This window comes from Pseudorca crassidens, chromosome 17 (assembly GCF_039906515.1).
Source record: "Pseudorca crassidens isolate mPseCra1 chromosome 17, mPseCra1.hap1, whole genome shotgun sequence".
NCBI lineage: Eukaryota > Metazoa > Chordata > Mammalia > Artiodactyla > Delphinidae > Pseudorca > Pseudorca crassidens.
This window is the reverse complement of record NC_090312.1, coordinates 29,056,147-29,074,528: the sequence shown is the minus strand read 5'-3', so window position 1 is coordinate 29,074,528 and position 18,382 is coordinate 29,056,147. Positions and strand designations below refer to the sequence as shown.

The 18,382-nt window shown below is 35.4% G+C and overlaps 1 protein-coding gene and 1 pseudogene across 1 annotated transcript in view; both read left to right on the top strand.

Annotated features, from left to right (window-relative positions):
* PKHD1L1 (PKHD1 like 1) overlaps positions 1 to 18,382 on the top strand; it is a 152,541-nt gene that overhangs the window by 30,285 nt on the left and 103,874 nt on the right. The window contains exons 13-21 of the mRNA XM_067711478.1: positions 1,682 to 1,950; positions 3,255 to 3,346; positions 6,246 to 6,405; positions 6,715 to 6,850; positions 7,618 to 7,761; positions 9,613 to 9,770; positions 10,651 to 10,764; positions 12,230 to 12,379; positions 13,383 to 13,507. Of these exons, the coding sequence (XP_067567579.1) occupies positions 1,682 to 1,950; positions 3,255 to 3,346; positions 6,246 to 6,405; positions 6,715 to 6,850; positions 7,618 to 7,761; positions 9,613 to 9,770; positions 10,651 to 10,764; positions 12,230 to 12,379; positions 13,383 to 13,507 (1,348 nt within the window). The remainder of the gene's footprint in view (positions 1 to 1,681; positions 1,951 to 3,254; positions 3,347 to 6,245; positions 6,406 to 6,714; positions 6,851 to 7,617; positions 7,762 to 9,612; positions 9,771 to 10,650; positions 10,765 to 12,229; positions 12,380 to 13,382; positions 13,508 to 18,382) is intronic.
* Positions 15,560 to 17,065, top strand: LOC137210664 (suppressor of cytokine signaling 5-like; annotated as a pseudogene).

Genomic DNA, 18,382 nt, shown 5'->3' with positions numbered 1-18,382 from the left:
ATTGGGGATCTGGTGAGGACCTGCTTTCTCACAGATGAGGCCTTCTCAGGGCTAGGGAGAAGAGACCTCTGTGGGGTCTCTTTCATAAGGGCACTTATCCTATTCATTAGGCCCTACCTCCTAATACCATCACATTGGGCATTAGGTTTCAACAGCTGAGTTTTGAGGGGACCCAAACATTCAGCCCGTAACATAGTAACAAAAAATATTATTTGAATTTTTTAGAATTTGTAGTGAGAATTATAATAAATTTCTTTCTAGTTTTTTTTCTTTATACTTTCTGGATTAGGAAATTTTTCTATTAATATAGCTGCATCAAGGCTGCACCAGTGGAGGTAAACCTGGCCTAAATTACTCAGATACCCTGTGAAAACTCTACTGATAGAGTATAAGGGTGCCTTTATTTCAGATCAAATGATTATTACTAAATTTTGGTACAGGCTACATGGAAAATTTTAAAATGCTTTATTCCTGGTTAAAAAATAAACGTCAGAGGTGAAATCCTTATTTGTCTAGAATGATTTAGGCATGATCACAGGGATGAGAGAAACGGAACACAAAATTCTTTTCAGATTTTCACCTGTGACCAGTGAAAGTGCACCTGATGGCCTTGATATCTGCAACTAGACCACCGTGATGCTGTGCATGTGTGTGCATGGATTCTGTATCTCATCCTGTGCACTCAGTGAAATCAGTTTATAATTGTGTCATTGATTGGTATTTGAAGCCAAGTAAATTCATTTTATTAACCTCTTAAATGTCCTTGTTTTGAACAATATTTAAAAATTGACCGGTTTAAGAGGAGAATTTTGATATTTATAATTGATTACTTTAAAGAAAGTTGTATATACCAGAGCATGCTGCTGCTATGAAAGGTTGAAGTGCTCAAGCTTTTCTCTCACCAGACTCAGGGGAAGAGTAGTACCCATTATTTTCCAGATTCAGGCACTCCAGACAAGCCTAAGGCTGCTGAACCAAGGCCTGAGCTGATTGTTGTTGTATTTTAAAGAAGAAAAATAAAAAGTGAGACGGCTCATTATGATTAGGAGAAAATTACACTGGCAAGTGTAAGTTCACTTTAATGAGAATGTTCTCTCTCTGATTCTGTCCAAGAAGGAGGAGAAATCCTAGAGCCAAAGTAATGTTAAAAAGAAGAAAAACAAATACTGACAGAAGTGTTAAGGCCAATAGTGTCTGTTCTTTGAGCCATTAATTGAGTAACTTTTATTAGAGAGAATAATCAGGGTGAAGATTTTGTAATCAAATGGTCTGAATCTTGAAGTTTTGAGTCTTGACTATACAAAGCAACATCAGTCATATCAAAAATCATAATTATTATATTATTACTATCTTATGTGAAGCATTCACTAAGTACCAGGTATTTTACATATGTATGATATCTAATCCCCATAGTAGCCTTGTCAATCATAGTATTACTCTCATTTTACATGTGTAGAATCTGAGGGACAGATATGTGAAACAATAAATTGCAGACTGTCGTAACAGCAGTCTGTCCTCTGGGTACAGATACACGTAGAGATATGCGTAATTGTTTTGTTTACACACATGCTGTAAAAATGTGAATAGAAATAGAATACCTATAATCACCACCCAAGTAAAAGACATTGAGATACTGCATGAAAATTCTGATGAAAGCCTTCTTTTATTTTGTTACGTTCAGGTGGGAGAGGCCTAAAGCTTGAGGTATGGAATACTAGCCGTCCAGTACATCTTGAAGAGATACTCGAATACAATGAAAAAACTCCAGGGTACATGGGTACCAGTTGGGTAGATTCAGCTTCCTATCTTTGGCCTATGGGACAAGATACATTTGTTGCACGCTTCAGTGGATTTTTGGTGGCTCCAGATTCTGATGTTTATAGATTCTACATCAAAGGTGATGACCGTTATGCTATCTATTTCAGCCAGACTGGACTTCCTGAAGATAAGGTAGGGAAGCCACAGAACACTACTTGATATTATCGAAACACTATGATAACCTTTATACATATCCCATTTATTCTACACCAAAACCAGTGAATATGTTAACGAATTTATGTGGTGGGTTCTTGGCTATTTTAACACATGTGGTATGAACCATAAAGTTGTTAGAAAACCCATTGTCTAAAAGAAAATGCTTTACCATACCTAAGTTTTCTGTAACCAAAAAAGAAAACACATATGTTTCCTTTAAAATGGAAGATTATTTTTATTATGAAAGAATTATGGTCACACATAGGAAATTTGGAGAAGAGTACAAGTATTTCACTATCCTGCTAGATCTGTTTCACTATTACTTGGTCATGAGATTAAAGTCTATTATCTCCTTTTGTCTGTATTTTGTTTCTTACATAAATAGGATCACACATCCAATTTTATAGTCATTTTTGTCATGTATCAGTATTTTCACATATTATTAAATAATTTATATAACACCATTTTGATGACTAAATAGTATGCTATTGCATGACTTTACTACCTTTCCCCATACTGACAAGTTTTTAACTTACTTCTGATTTTTTATGACCACAAATCATACTCAATTGAACATTTGTGTTTATTAAATTATTCTGTATTTTATGTTATTTCTTTAGGACAGTTTCACAAATGTGAAACTAATGAATCAAATCATAAGAACATTTTATGAATCACAATATATATGGCAAGGTTGTCTCCCAAACTGGATGAACAAGTTTAAATTCCTGCCTATAACACATGAATTCCGATTTTACCATAGCTTTTCAGCATGTTTCCTTTAAAGACAGTATAGTCATTTCTAATGGGAAGCCCAAAGTCTTCTCTTTCTAGTGTGCAGACCCAATTAGTAATCTTTGGCATCTTTCAGACCTCCTTTTAATGATCTCATTTGGGTTAAGTCCCTCAAAGTTCTCAGCAGAACAAAAGAATATTTTATTTAACAATAACAACCTCCTCCCTGTATGGATCTTTAAATTTCCTATTTGCAGTTCTAATTGTGGAAAAGCTATGTTCTGTGTGTGTTCATGGAATAGTGGAGTTGATGTTAGTTAAGGGTGGAAGGGGTGACGTGAGCTTTGATAATTTTTTAAAATCCATTTCATCATGAAAAACAGATATTAGAAGAAAAATGTGAAATATTTTCACATTTTTCTGTTCATAAAAGTTCTAAGACTGACAGAAAAAATAAATGATAAATAAATGCTGAACAGGCTTATTAATAAGTTCTTTTCTCCCTCTCTCTCTCTCTCTGTCTCTCTCTGTCTTTTTGGGATAAGGTGAGGATTGCCTATCATTCTTCCAATGCCAACAGTTATTTTTCCAGCCCAACACAAAGATCAGATGACATTCATCTTCAAAAAGGAAAAGAGTAAGGTTTTTTTCTTTTCTTTAAATTATTGTGTAATATTTAAAAACTATAATTTTATATATAAAAATATTTTCAATTTGTTTTATTGGTAGAAGTGATACTAGTTTATTGGTTTAATTTATAATTGGTCATTCTCTATAATTTGCTAAGTTTTGTTTCTATATTTTCAAGCATACTGGCATTCAGCTAACCAGGAAAATTTGAAATCTAAATTATTCCTGTTGCAGAAATTACAATTTTGTGAAGTTTACTTAATCCTGCTTTAGTTTCTTATTAGGACCTTTCAGTCAATCCAGCCATCTAATTTCTCTTCTCCTATTTTCTGTATTGCTAGAGAAAAATCACAAAAACCACATGGATTTGTACCATAATTAATATATATTTAATATTCTCTTGATTTATTCCAGACCCTGGACCAGGTACTAGAAATTTAATACAAAGGATATTAAAATATATTCCCTGCCCTTAAGGAGTACTTATTTAGTGCTGAAAGGTCAATTCCAGGGAGAAAATGAGGATATTATTCAAATAGCTAATAATCCCATTCGAAAAGTCAATTCAGGATTCCTAGAAAACAGGGAGGTAAAAGCCGATATATGCAAAATAGCTAAGTTACATGGAGAACATCAAAAGTTTCATTGAAATTTTCTTCCATTTACCATTTGTATCTGTTAGGTTTTGCTGCGTAAGAAACCATTCCCCCAAATTTAGTAGCTTAAAGCAACCCAGTTTTGTGATTAGCTAGGTAGTTCTTTTGATCCTGACTATTTAGTTGGTGATTAATGGTCCAGGATGGCCTCATTCACATATCAGGAGGCTCAGCTGTCCTGATGGGAACTGAGATATCTGGGATGTCTCACTTCACATGGTCTCTCATCTTCAAGGAGGCTAGCCCAGGCTTGTCACAGTGTCCCAGCAGTTAAGAGGGCAATTCCTAATGCACAGGTACTTTTTAAATTCTGCTTGTATCATATTTGCTAATATCCAATTGGCCAAAGCAAATGGCCAAACTTAGATTTAGTGGGTGAAGAAATGCACTTCACTTCTTGATGGGAGGAGTTTTTTTTTTTTTTTTTTTCCATTTACCATGTCACCTTTACAGATATCGATTAGATTATGCTCATAGGCAGCACCATGAAGATGTGATGGAGCTGGACAGAGAGGGTTGGGATCAATGGTACCTGAGAGAAATCACACTAAGTGTTCTCACTAAAGTCTTGGGAATAATAAGCTTTCCATTCTTTTTCTCCTCCTCCTTCTATCACTTCTTTCTAAACTTAAGCATTTTCTTTTTTAACCAAGTTCCCTGGGCCAATTCAGAGTAAATGGAGTATCTCGTTAATACCTATTGCTATTAAGTGTCAATACACCTTCAGGCTTTGCCTTGACCTTGGAAAATGAGTTCAGTTTACCTGCTTGGCAAGAGCACAGAGCTTGCGTGAAGGTGACTTGTAATACATCTTGCCCCCGGTATCTGTGCGTCTGCAAACTAGCTTGAAATTTACACTGGCACTTATAATGATGGTTGTGTATTCTGAAATTGAGGCCACGCAGGATGGTTTATTGCACAGTGGTCCCTGGGACCTTTCCAAAGGTAGCTTGGCTTGCCAGTTCATTTTACTCAAATAATATAGCCTTATCTCTAAGTGCATATCGCTTTGGTCACCCCCTTTCTACTTTGAATCCTACCTCAGTGACTAACTTTTAAATAATTTTTCAATCTTTAAGTTCTTTTAGTCTCTGTTATTCATATGATCAAACAGAATAATAATATATATTTTATAGGATTTTGTGAATATTAAATATAATAATGTCTGTGAAGTGCTCAGTTTAGTGTCTAGCACATAGAAGGTGCCTTAAAATATTTTTAAGCTGCCAGTAAGGATACAGAATTTAATGGTTCTTCTCCGAATCCTGCTCCCTAATTAGTATTGCCCACCTTGATTTGACAGAGCTGGCAAACAGGTTCTCAGGGCAGCCAAAAGCCTGATGTAATCCTCCAGTATCAGTTCTATGAGGGAAATGACCCAGAGCCCCAGCATCCTTGCCAGATGGGAGGTAATAAATACCCCTCATTCACAGTCTTACATGAACTGTGGATACTTATTCTCCATTTACAAGAGTATCTGTTGAATGATGTGAGGCAATTTAAAGGAACTCCTAGCTGGCCTCTCCAACGATGGGAGCAGTGGTTACACTGACAGAGATTTAGATAGGGAAGCAGTAGCTTTTCACTCACCTGTAACAGCTGATTAGTGAACACCTTATCCTGGATAGGCATTTGGATGATGGGCACGGGGCCTCAGGAATCAAGACTTCCAAAGTTAAGGTGTGAATCTCATCCAGCTTATTAGAGGGCCATCATCAATCTAATCAGTAAAAGTTTTCTGCGGCAGTGTGTTGTTTCCCAAGTTACAAGTGGAGGCAATATTTGAGGAACTTAGAGTAAGAACTTTCATCGATGACATACAACCACTCAGATACAAAATATATGGTATGTCTAGGTCTGCCTGACATTTTCTTACACACGTTAATGTATTTAACCTCTGTGTGTCCTCTGTTTTATGCCAGGAAGATTATGTTATAACCTACAATGTAATTTTGTTTTTAGATCCTTGAAGATAGGGGATAGTATCTTTTTCAATAAATATTTATTGACAAAACTGAATGAATTCATCGTTCTCTTTATCTCTAATGCAGATATCTTACATAATTCATTTTCTTTTAGCAAACTGCTATGAAACTTAATATTTTAATAATTAAAATCAGGGATACTACAATATAAATCATTTAACAAGCAGATGTTTTATATCATATTGAAATTTTATTCATTGAAAGAAAAATTCATGACAAGTGCTCTGGAGAAAAAGTTACATTCTTTAGTTACACTATTTTCCAGATATTACATTGAAATCTTGCTGCAGGAGTACAGACTAAGTGCTTTTGTGGATGTTGGACTGTACCAGTATAGAAATGTCTATACTGAACAACAAACAGAAGATGCAGTGAATGAAGAACAAGTGATCAAATCCCAGTCGACAATTGTCCAGGAAGTACAGGTTTGCTATGATTATAGATCCACTTTGTAGAAAGTAAATGCTCAAATATAGGAGCTCTATTTGGTTATTAATTTTACTAGGTAAGATACTGTTTTGGGGGAAAACAGTCATGGAAAATTACTGCATTGTGCCTTGGAATATCTGTAATTATAAACCAAAGAGTCTGTTATTTGATGACTTACACATTAAAATAGTTTATCATTTGCAATAAGATAGGGCAATGTAGAGGCATTGAATAGCTGACTTATGATGCTTTTAAAATGTATTTTTCCATATAGTAAATATATGCTTTTTTAAATTGGGAAATAGGTTATAACATTGGAAAACTGGGAAACAACTAATGCAACCAATGAAGTGCAGAAGATCATAGTAACCGGCCCATGTGTGGAGGCTAATTTATGTTCACTTTACCAATATAGATTAATCTATAACAAGGAAAAAACTGGTAAGTTGTAAATAATAAGGGAGATTTTATTACTCTTCATGTATAGACAAAATTATAAAAAGGTATTTGCTCTAGTCAAATTCTACTGTCTGAAAAATATAGTTTTAATAGTATGCTAGACAAAGAGGCAAAAAAATATATCATGAAGAAAACTCTTCAGACTGGGATAGAAAATGGCATCAGTAAAAACAGCTTTCAGATATATACTATTATTTTCTTCTGTAAGGATCATGATAAATGCATATCTAAACACACATAAGGAATTTATGTATCTGTGACTCACAGGTGTTAAGTTAATAGGAATTAAGTTCATCATTATAGAGATAGGCATTTCAGTTTCTCAAAAGACCTATGAGACACTAATTTATCTGTTAATGAAGATATTGCATTTCTATATTTTATAAAAAACCCTGAAAAAATAATTTTGCTATTTCTGTTAATTGTTTCAATGAGTAAATATTGAAGAGTGCTTGCTGTTTGCCAAATACAATGCTTATTACTATGGGAATATTAAAACAATAAAATATGAGCCCTATCCTCAATAGATCACAGTCCAATTAAGCAGCCAATATTATTGAACTTGAATCAATTTCAGAATGTAATTTCATTAAGTGATAACTGATGGTACAGACTATAGGTACTTAAAAAAATTCAAATATGAGACATCAGTGCTGGCTGTGATAGTGCAGAGATTTCAACTCTTTTTTTTTTTTTTTATTAAAACCCCTAATCATTTGACTTTAATTTTTTGTTAATTCATCGAAAAGTCTGGCTACCTGCTGACGCTTCTGACTTCATACTGCAATCAGCCTTGAATGACCTCTGGTCTATAAAACCGGATGCAGTTCAAGTAATAAGAACACAAAATCCTCAGAGCTATGTTTACATGGTAACCTTTATATCAACTAGAGGTAAGCATGTATTTCATTTTGCAATTCTGTAAAGTTTTTTCTAGGAAATAAGTTTGTATCCTGCGCAACTCCACTGAAAAAGGCAAAACCTGCATAAAATGACAGGGGAAAGTAAATGCATATTCATAGCCTTGATCACCTCCAGGAGAAACAGAAATAAATGGTTAATTTTGTTCTACTGTAATTTAAATTTTAGTTGTACTTCAAGGAGTGTACAACTCCAGTGCATGAGGTATACACGCTATATACTACAAATACACTGTAAGTATAGTAGCCTACTTTACATTTAGCAAAAATTAGTGAAGATGTTAATTCTGGAAATGAAATTTAAGTGAATCAGTATTTCTCAGGAGACACTAGTCTGGCTAGATCTTGTTTGATAAAAGGATTCTCTGGTCAAATCCCTGTGGGAAGCTCTGTATACCACAGCTTCTCCTTGAAGGTTGATAGAGCTCATTATAGAATATTAAAATCCCCAAGGACTCCGGCAATGAGCAACAAACAAAAACAACAATAAAAACAAAACAAAAAAAGCAGTGCACCTGTATTTAATACAGCATTTTCCAAAATTATTTGACTTCTTTATCCTTTTCAAGTAATGGCCATTAACTTCTTATTACGTTTTCAAGTCTTACAATTTTTTTCTTTTAAAATTTTCCAGTTTTTCTTCTGCAAGTTTTATAGTTTATTTATTTGTTTATTTTTGGCTGCGTTGGGTCTTTGTTCCTGTGCGTGGGCTTTCTCTAGTTGCGGTGAGCGGGGGCTACTCTTTGTTGCGGTGCGCGGGCTTCTCATTGCGGTGGCTTCTCCTGTTGCAGAGCACGGGCTCCAGGTGCACGGGCTTCAGCAGTTGTGGCTCGCGGGCTCCAGAGCGCAGGCTCAGTAGGTGGCACATTGTCTCAGTTGCTCTGCAGCATGTGGGATCTTCCCGGACCAGGGCTCGAACCCATGTCCCCTGCGTTGGCAGGCGGATTCTAAACCACTGCACCACCAGGGAAGCCCTCAAGTCTCACAATTTCAAGTGTCACATTTTCAAGTCTTAAAGCCAAGTTTAGCAACCAATTTGGGTATTTGGGATATTTAGCTCATGAAATAGGTCCCTGAATATGTGTTTCCTTTCTTTGCACAGTCACTATTTTCCAATTCATATAAGTAAACTGTTACTTCAATGTTTATGTCTCATTTTATGAAGTTGTTAATTTGATTGTTGAGCAGAGAGTAAAGAATTCTGTTTAACATGAATTGAAGTTCTAAAAATTTCCCAAAGGTTAGATTGTCAAAATGCTATCTAAAGAAGATATGGTTATCTTTGTTCTCTTAGAGAAAGTCAGTAGGATTCCACTGTTAAAGCATCCTCCCAAAGAAGAGAGACATGTGAGGACAAGGCCTTATTTCTTTCAGTGAGATTGTATAAACAAGGTTCGCAGGCATGGGGCTACTTCCTGGAATTCATCTTTGTACTCCATTTGTAACTAAAGAAAATAGCGATTTCCCAGGCTAGCCCTTTATACTAAGATGATGGTACCGGAAGAAAACTTAAATAATTTTTGGAATATTTTATTGCCCATTGATTTTTACCTCATGATCCCAATGCCAACTTTTGTTTATCTTACAAAACTTTTTACACTACAAAAACAGAACCTTAAATATATAGCACTTTATCTGCTGTTTTGCTGTTTCTACTATGGCTAAATATCAGATTCAAGGATCTGCATCTTCTCCATTTATCTTTTTTCTTGTGATAATACAATTCTAAATAAAACTAGTTTTGTTACCTCTGAGTTTCTATTATGGGTATATCGGTATTTAATTAATTAACTTCTTCAAATTCTGTTTGGTACTTCATTGCAGGAGACTTCGATCTGCTCAGTTATGAAGTATTTGAAGGGAACAATGTCACACTGGCTATTACAGAACAAACCAAAGGAAAACCCAGTTTGGACACATTCACACTGAATTGGGATGGGATCACTTCTAGGCCTCTTATGCCGCAGTCATCAGAAGCTGAAGTATGCTCTGTGTTAGTTTTTTAAACAGAAAGCCACTTAAGCATCAGCCTTCTATAAAAACACATTTTAAGGAGTAGTAATACATCTCCTCCTTGTCATGGTGGGTTGGAGCCAACTCATAGTGAGTGGAGAAGGGAGGAAATATCACAATGACAGAGGGAGTGAGAGGGGAGTTCTTGGATCTGTGCCAACAGGATCCAGGTATCTGCATATGGGGCAGCTGCTCATGAGGAATGTTTGCTTGTGAATTACTGCATTTCAACAACTACCTGTACAATGAGTTTGAGTTAATATTTGTTTGATGACTGAAGATTGTGCACTGTTTCAAGTCCTTAATTCTAAATATCTGTGCTTTATCAGAGAAATATGGTATGGAAATTATAGACCTCATGAATGTGTGCCAGTTCCTACATAATCCAGAGTTATTATTTCTTAAATAATAGTAAGAGATTACAGTGTATGTATCTCTTCTTTTGAGAAACAATGCATTGGAGTATATATTTTTTCCAGTTAATTTTGCATTAATTGGGAAAACTATTCATTTGGAATCTGTTTAATTAGGTGCTAATTCATTTAGGTTTGCCTCATTGCTGTCTTTAAAAAGCTACTAAACCAATATGCCTCCCTTATGTAATAACTAAATAAGCTAAGATCAGCCAGTTGGATATAACTATTATCATTCTAAAATAAAAGTCTTGAAACAGTCATTGGATACTGAAATTATCACATATTAACTTGAAATTATTTAGGAAATGACCTCATAATTATGGCTAACATGGGAATAATGAAATTATTTTTTTAATTAGTAGAATTAGTAGTTAAATTAGTAATGTTCTGACTCTTCATAAAGAAGTTACTAAAGCTCATATTGTTAATTTAGTTTCAGGCAGCAGTGGAAGAAATGGTTAGCGCTAAGTGTCCACCACAAATTGCAAATTTTGAAGAAGGATTTGTTGTGAAATACTTCAGAGGTTATGAAACTGATTTTAACCTGGTATGGAATATTTAATGAACTGTGAAATGGACCAGATAAATCATATAAATGTTTGGAATTTTGTCATTTTTTGAATTAGCATTAATTCCTTTAACATTTAAAGTCAAGTTTCAAGTATAATTTTGTCATACATTTATTGGTAAGGTCTGCTCTAGCATCCTCCTGCATTATAAAATGACTCATTTGTAAAAGCACACCTTAATTTTCTTAATCAAGAGAAAGTAGGCAAGGTGGGTAAATGTGAGATCTGTAGGTTTTTTTGTTTGTTTTCTTCATTTAGATGCAGAGTATATTCTTTTTCCTCATTGGCTTCAGAGAATACCATTTGTAGTAGAGCATTATACAGTAAATTGCTTCCCTTGCTTCTGGTCAGTTAGTACAATGCCTAGTCATTATTTACTTCTTGATGAAATACAAAGATTTTTCTTTGATGTACAATAAATTTAAAATATACTTAACTTCCTAATTCTTATTTTGAAGGCTTGAGGAAGCCAGATATTCACCATTTCCAAATGAATACCATAGGAATAAGAAATATATAGGCTAGTTATTCAATTCAGATTAATACCCCAGAAATGAGTCCTTAAAAATATATATCATATCATGCTTTATGCAGACAGATTTATTATTGAAGAAAAGGGAAAATCATTTAATGGGTTACGTTTTCAACCTGTTTCAATAAGTATACATGTATTTGGGTTCTCCTATCCTGAATGTAGTACTTGCAGCCAAGACAACTGAACAAGTAGTTTACATTATACTCCTTTTGTACTTCATCTCCCATCATCATCATCATCACAACACACATTCTTGGCTACACTTCACCTTGACTCTTTGAGTTTCCCAGCACCACTCTCTCACGTCCCCACTTCTTTGCACATATTTTACGCTCTCTCTGATGCCCCTTGGCTCCCTTTTCCTATTAAATTACTCCTGTTTATTCTTCAAGGCAATTCATTTGTTACTTCTGCGAGTCATCTGTTTTGATGCTTTTATGTGAGTTAGATGTCTCCTTTCAGCCTTGGTTTTATAATCCTTGGTTCCTTTGTCCCAAACTGGTAGGCTCCTGTGTGTAGGGATAGGGTTCTTCACTACTGGAACCCTGAAGATTAAACAAAAAACAAGCAAATGAACAAAGAAGTAAAAATGTGGCATGGAATGAACACAAAAAATCATTTGTGGAAGGAGTGAATAAATATCCTTAAGGAGTTCATAATATAAGGGGAAAGAGAGGACTTGGGAAATAGTCAAATACAGGTACGAGGGATTATATGAGTATGTATCTAAATGAGTGTTATAAGGGGAGAGCCTTAGACTTTCAAAGAAGAGAGAAAACATTTCAAGTTAAAGCAGTTTGGGAAGCAGTGGGATCTGAGTTGAAACTTGAATGACTTAGGTGAAGATGTTGGGGAGTAAAGCAGGGCAATAAATCATGTTTTCATTTGAAATATTATTGTTTCTGTAGGAGCATATTAATAGAGGGCAAAAGACAGCTGAAACTGATGCTTACTGTGGTCGTTATTCCCTGAAAAACCCAGCTGTTCTTTTTGACTCAGCAGATGTTAAACCAAACAGACTACCATATGGAAACATTTTATTATTTCCTTATAATCAGGTAAGCTCAACAAAATTATATGCTAATTAAATTTGTAAAATACCTTGGTAATAAAATTTCATGAAGTTTTCAGAGAAGGAAAATTGCTTGTCATGTGAAGTCACATCACGTTGGGCAGGCACCATGCTTCAGTTCTGTGCTTGTGATTTCCTTGTCTGTTGATACTCAAAAAACGAAATTTTAAGAATACGTAGTACCGTTCACATGTATTCTGCTTTATCTTATAATTTCAGAAAAAAAGCATTATTTGCACACAAATGTAGATACTAAAACAATTTAAAATATATAATCTCATTATTCCTTCATTAATTAAGAAGAAACAAAAATAGATAGCCGTCATAAAGTGATCTAGGGTATCCAGTCATGGAAAAGTAAAGGAGGATCACGAGCAGAGGAGACGGCAGTTTTAGGATAGGTATCTAAGACTAGCAATCATAGATTTACCCTTTCTCTTGTTTTAAAATTCTCAACTTGTAGCACATGTTCTAAAGTTCTAAGTTCTAAATACATCTGGCATTTTTAAGGAGTTGTAGACCATTGAAATTAGTATTTAATAACTATTGTATGGTGACATCTCTAAATGTTCAGCTGCATTCACATCCTAGTTAATCTACCTGAATGTTTCTCTGTCTTCTCTGTGTGTAATGGAGTTTTAAATTCATTGAAGAGTTTAGTTAGAACTGGCCTTAATCCTTATATAGCTCCATGACTAGAGGGAGTGAATTATTTCCATTTTTTAAAGGAAATCATATCTAAGAAAAAAATAAAAGAATTAATCATTAATTGTGAGGTCACATCAACTCCTTCCTCTTCTATAAAATCTTCCCCAATTCTGCATCTCATTGTCTGAAATTAATCATTCCTTCCTCTGTGTTCTGATACATTTTGTATAAAAAATGCTCAATAGATATTTATTGGATTGGATTGAATTCATTTGAATTGCTACAAAACAATTTAATGGTAAAATATTGTTACTGATTTTTTTTTAATATTTTCTGTGTAGTTATGTTTAGCATACAAAGGATTCTTGGCAAATTATATTGGTCTAAAATTTCAATACCAAGACACAAGCAAGATTACTAGAAGCACTGATACACAATTTACATATAACTTTGCAAATGGAAACAAGTAAGTTACACTATGAATTTGAAATTTTTAAATTATAGTATGTAAACTATGAAGGTAAAATCTGTTTGTTTGTTTGTTTGTTTGTTTTTGAGAAATCGTGTGCACCATGGATCTAACTGCAATTTTTTCTGCCTTCTACATAAGCTTCCTAACAGAGACATTTGTGCCACAAATAAATCTATAGATTATGGAAATAAAAATTGGTCTACTGTCATCATCACCAACCATTTAAAAGACAAAACAGTGGTAAACTTTAGAATTTAAATTATATATTATTAAATCTAATAATGTTTCCAGGTACTGAAGGAAGGTAGAAAGAAACTGCCTTAGTGCAAGATTATCATTAGACTTTGATCACTGAAAAACAAAATGAATGTGTAAATGGAGAAAATAAAATATTTTGATGAACATACCAAAGTTAAGGGAGAAAAGATATTCTTAAATACTTGGTTTGGTTGCCAAAAGTTAGACACATAAAAATGCAGATAGAGAAATATAATGCGAGAAACTAAATGAGTCTAGAGAAAGCTGTTTAATGACTGTGATTGTCATAACCTCAAGCACAATTTAGTCCTGCAAAATGATTTTTGGTTTTCATTAATTATTATATCTTCTGAAATTTGTCAATCTTGACTTTGAATTTTCATGTACAATACACACAAAAATTTTACATACAATAAAACAATGATGACACATACACACACATACAACTTTTCTATTTTAAAAAGTATTCCTCGGGCTTCCCTGGTGGCGCAGTGGTTGAGGGTCCGCCTGCCGATGCAGGGGACATGGGTTCGTGCCCTGGTCCGGGAAGATCCCACATACCACGGAGCGGCTAGGCCCGTGAGCCATGGCCGCTGAGCCTGCACGTCCGGAGCTTGTGCTCCACAACGGGAGAGGCCACAACAGTGAGAGGCCCGCGTACCGCAAAAAAAAAAAAAAGAAAAAAAAAGTATTCCTCATAAATTTTAAAGTCATGCTTATTGAAGTGTAATTTACATAATGTCATAATTGACTCTAAGTGCATAATTCAGTAAGCATGACAGATGTATACAGTTATGTAATCATTACCCCAGTAAAGATATAGAACATTTCCTCTCCACAATTTTAGAAGGTTTTTTTCATGTAAAGTTTATGTCATAAAATACCCATGGTATGATTTCCATGTCTTCAAAAATATTTCTAATACGTTTCTTTTGTGTTTTTTTTCTGTCATAGCTACATAAAAAATCTTCTGTATCCTGTATCAATCTATATAGTTTTCATTGTACTTTAATACATATCATTTAAGTTGCTGCCATTCTGTAATATAGAGAGAGGACTTTTCTGTTCTCATCATAGGAGAGGGATTATGAACATTCAGAACTGCTGTGTATGGAGCAAGTGTGAGGCAGAGTCAGTGCCTCGGCTTAGCTGTTCAGACAGAAAGGAAGAGAAAATGATCCAAAGTTAGAAATAGAACCAAATGATACCCATAAACAAAACAAAACAAAGACAAGAAATAACAGGTAGGATGATGAGGGAGATTAGAATAACTAGATGGAAAGAAAAGGCAGGTTTTTTCTTTTCTGGCTGCACTGCACGGCTTGTGGGATCTTAGTTCCCTGACCAGGGATCGAACCCGTGCTCTCTGCAGTGGAAATACAAGTCCTAACCACTAGACCACCAGGGAATTCCTGAAAAGGTGGTGTTGATGGGGGAGTTCGCTTCTGGATGAAGAAACTACTTTCAACTCCGCAATTTCAAGCTTCCTGCTTTCTTGATCATCCCACCACTATTTTCAAAATGCAGGGACCAGCTTTCATTCCATACCTTTAGAAATGTGTATACTCCAAAACTCATAGAAATATGTTGGACTATAAGGGGAATCTTATTTGTTAAAGGTTTAAAAAACTTTTCAGATGGATCCCTCATGAGTTGGGGGAAAGGGGTAAAGTGGGGAGACAACCAGAGTTGGGGCCTGTAGATGCTCCCTCGGAGCTAGGTCCCTGAATTCCATCAGGAGAAAACAAGATGTGCCCACTGGGTCAGTGACAGAAGCAGTGACAGGCGATGGAACAGACAGGTGGGTGGGAGCACACAGAGCCTGTTGGAACTGTGGGACCTGGACGTGGAGATCCTTAGATACATCCCCCTCCTGTGCCCCCAGCCCAGCTTTTTAACCTGAAATTTTAAAAGAAGTTTTGCCAGTGCTTATGGCTTTCTCCCTGAAGAAGTGGAATGACCTTTTGTTAAGGGAAGAAGGGAAGTTATAGTCTTCAGCTTTCAAAATAAAATATTGTATTTGATGCATACCCCTCTGGCACCATACCCTGAACATGTGGCCCTAATGCCCTTCAGTTGATAAAGTGAGGGCAACTGGGAACCGATTTTAAATATAGGTGTAGAATCTCTAACCATGAGGTAGGTAGCCATAGTTAAAATGTAGATACCCAAGAGATGTTTGTCAAAGAGAATATATTTAAGAAGAGTCTTTCCTAGAATTCTTCAGGACACATGAAAATTCTCCCACTGAATATTCCTTAGATTGTTGGAATAAGCATTAAAAGATACTTATTTGTGTTTTACCCCACGAATAAGATCTAGACATGCTTCCATAGGATGTAAAGAAAGAAAATTTTTTTACATACAGAGACAGAAAGTTCATCAGATACTGAAGTTTGGTAAACTTGGAGTGGACTTCAAAGGACAGAGAGCTGAGTGAGCTCTGTGTATGAAGTGGACAGTGTTGGCACGAACTATAAGAAGCTGCTCTCTGAGAAAGTTGCAGGACACTCTTGGGTTTTGTTTTCTAACAAAAACTTAAGAAGTCAAAACCGATTCCCCACCCACCGCCAATGAAAGAAAAGTAATCTTCCTGAATTAATGCTTTAAAAAAATGTCCTTTTCCTGGCAGTTCAGATTTCACCCTCCAGTGGCATCTGATTAAACAGTGTATGGCTCCTGTGTTTGCACTTTTGGCATGTTTTATACATTTGATCCATCTTTGTTTTCCACAGAAGATGAAGAGGAAGATAGGCAGAAAGAGAAGCAGAGACAGAGACAGAAAGAGACAGAGGAGTATTGAAGAAAGTGCTGATTCCCCCTCCCCATGCATAAATAGATCTTTTGAGGCTATTGCACAGTTTAATCCAATATATAAAATGGGATCGAAGTTAGCTCCTGGAATGAATGAAGTGAGTGGGAACAATTCTGCAATTCCCTAGGGTAATTGTTGACTCAGAAGAGGCCACAACTACTCTCTGTTGGCCATCACATAGGAAGAAACAATGCCAGGGGTTAAGACAGTCCTCTCCATGTTAATAGGCAAGGAGCATGGAAAGTCTATGCACAGAATGAACATATCCCACTGCCTCATACCCAGTTTGATTCAAATCGGGTAATCCCATGATGGATCATTATGAAGTGAAAGTCCTTCTTGAAGGGACATCCCTACGTGCCCAAATTGAACAATGGAATCACAATTTTAATTTTGATCACCACCACCTGTATGCATTTCACTCTTCTATTGCAACAGGATTTTGGAAGATTTTACAGATCTCAATTCTTCCATGTTAGTCAAACCATCACTTAACCATATCACTAGGTAGGTCCTTCCTTTAGCCTGCAGTTTTTCTGCTGTGCCGTAATTTGAAGATGCCCTACATTTGATGGAGCTAATGGGCTTCCTTTACCCTAAATGCTACAAGATCTTTCAACAAGAATATCATGAGTTTTAAAAGAGGTTGATTCTCTGATTAAAAACTATTACCAATCAAGGCAACGTAAACTCTCCTAGCTGGTATTTCTAGACCTGCTTTTATGTAGGTCAGACAGTCTACTTAGATCAACTAGGTGTGTTAGCATTAGTTTATTTTCAGTACATTGTTAGTGTCAAAAAGCATTGTTCTATAACCCTCCAGAACCAGTGATGTTTGTAGTTGTAAATCAAGCTTCAAAATCCCAGAAGTAAAATCTGGTTTTCCTTTGGAAAATGGAATTATCTAGCCACAAAAGCACCATGTGCTGTTTAAGTTTTGATATCATTTGTAGTCTCCATTTCTCTTATATAAAGGGTCCTGCTCAGTGTACCATTTTTTCTAAGTAGTTTTTAGAACTTCGGAATCATAATTAGTAGTAGAAGTGTACTTAGAGGCCCAAAATACTTTTTTTAATTTAAGGAGCACTTTAACTTACTGTAGTTATGCGTATAATTTTCTAAAATGCTGTCAGTCTAAGCTTTGATGCACTAGAGGTGGATCCCATGATGAGTTTGTAAACCATGAAGTTTCAAAATGAGAATAGAAGGTTCCCAAACTAGTCAGTTAATCAGTACAGTGGTAGCTGACGCAAAGATTATTGTTGAACTGTATTTAGTTATTTATATGGCAGTATTTATCTCTTTATTGCAAACTCCTGTAACCAAATTGCTTATGTAATTTATGAGATTCCAATGCAGTTAATATTTAATGGAAACTCTGAATCTAAATTATACGTTTAAAAGGCACTCTGCAACCATTTGAATCTATAAATAACTTAGCACCTTTTGTCCCTTAGTTATAGGGGACAATGCAACTCCACTGAGCTCTTCCAGAAGTATTATCAAGCTCCAGTTTTGCTTCTTAGTATTGGATTGAAATTGCTGCTCTGTCCCTGGCACCACTAAAATGGTTTGCTTCATTCTTGTGTCTTGTTTCTGTATGCCTTCCACCAAGGTGCATGCTCCTTAGCTTACTTACCTGTCACTACAGAATGTTATTTTACATGCCTATGTCTACTGCCAAGGTTACAAATAAAAGAAAACCTATCTTTTGAATACAACATTAAATCTTTCACTGCCAATGTAAAGTTTCTGCTTGCTGTCCCTTGTGGCTGTTTTTTTGTGCTAATAAAGCT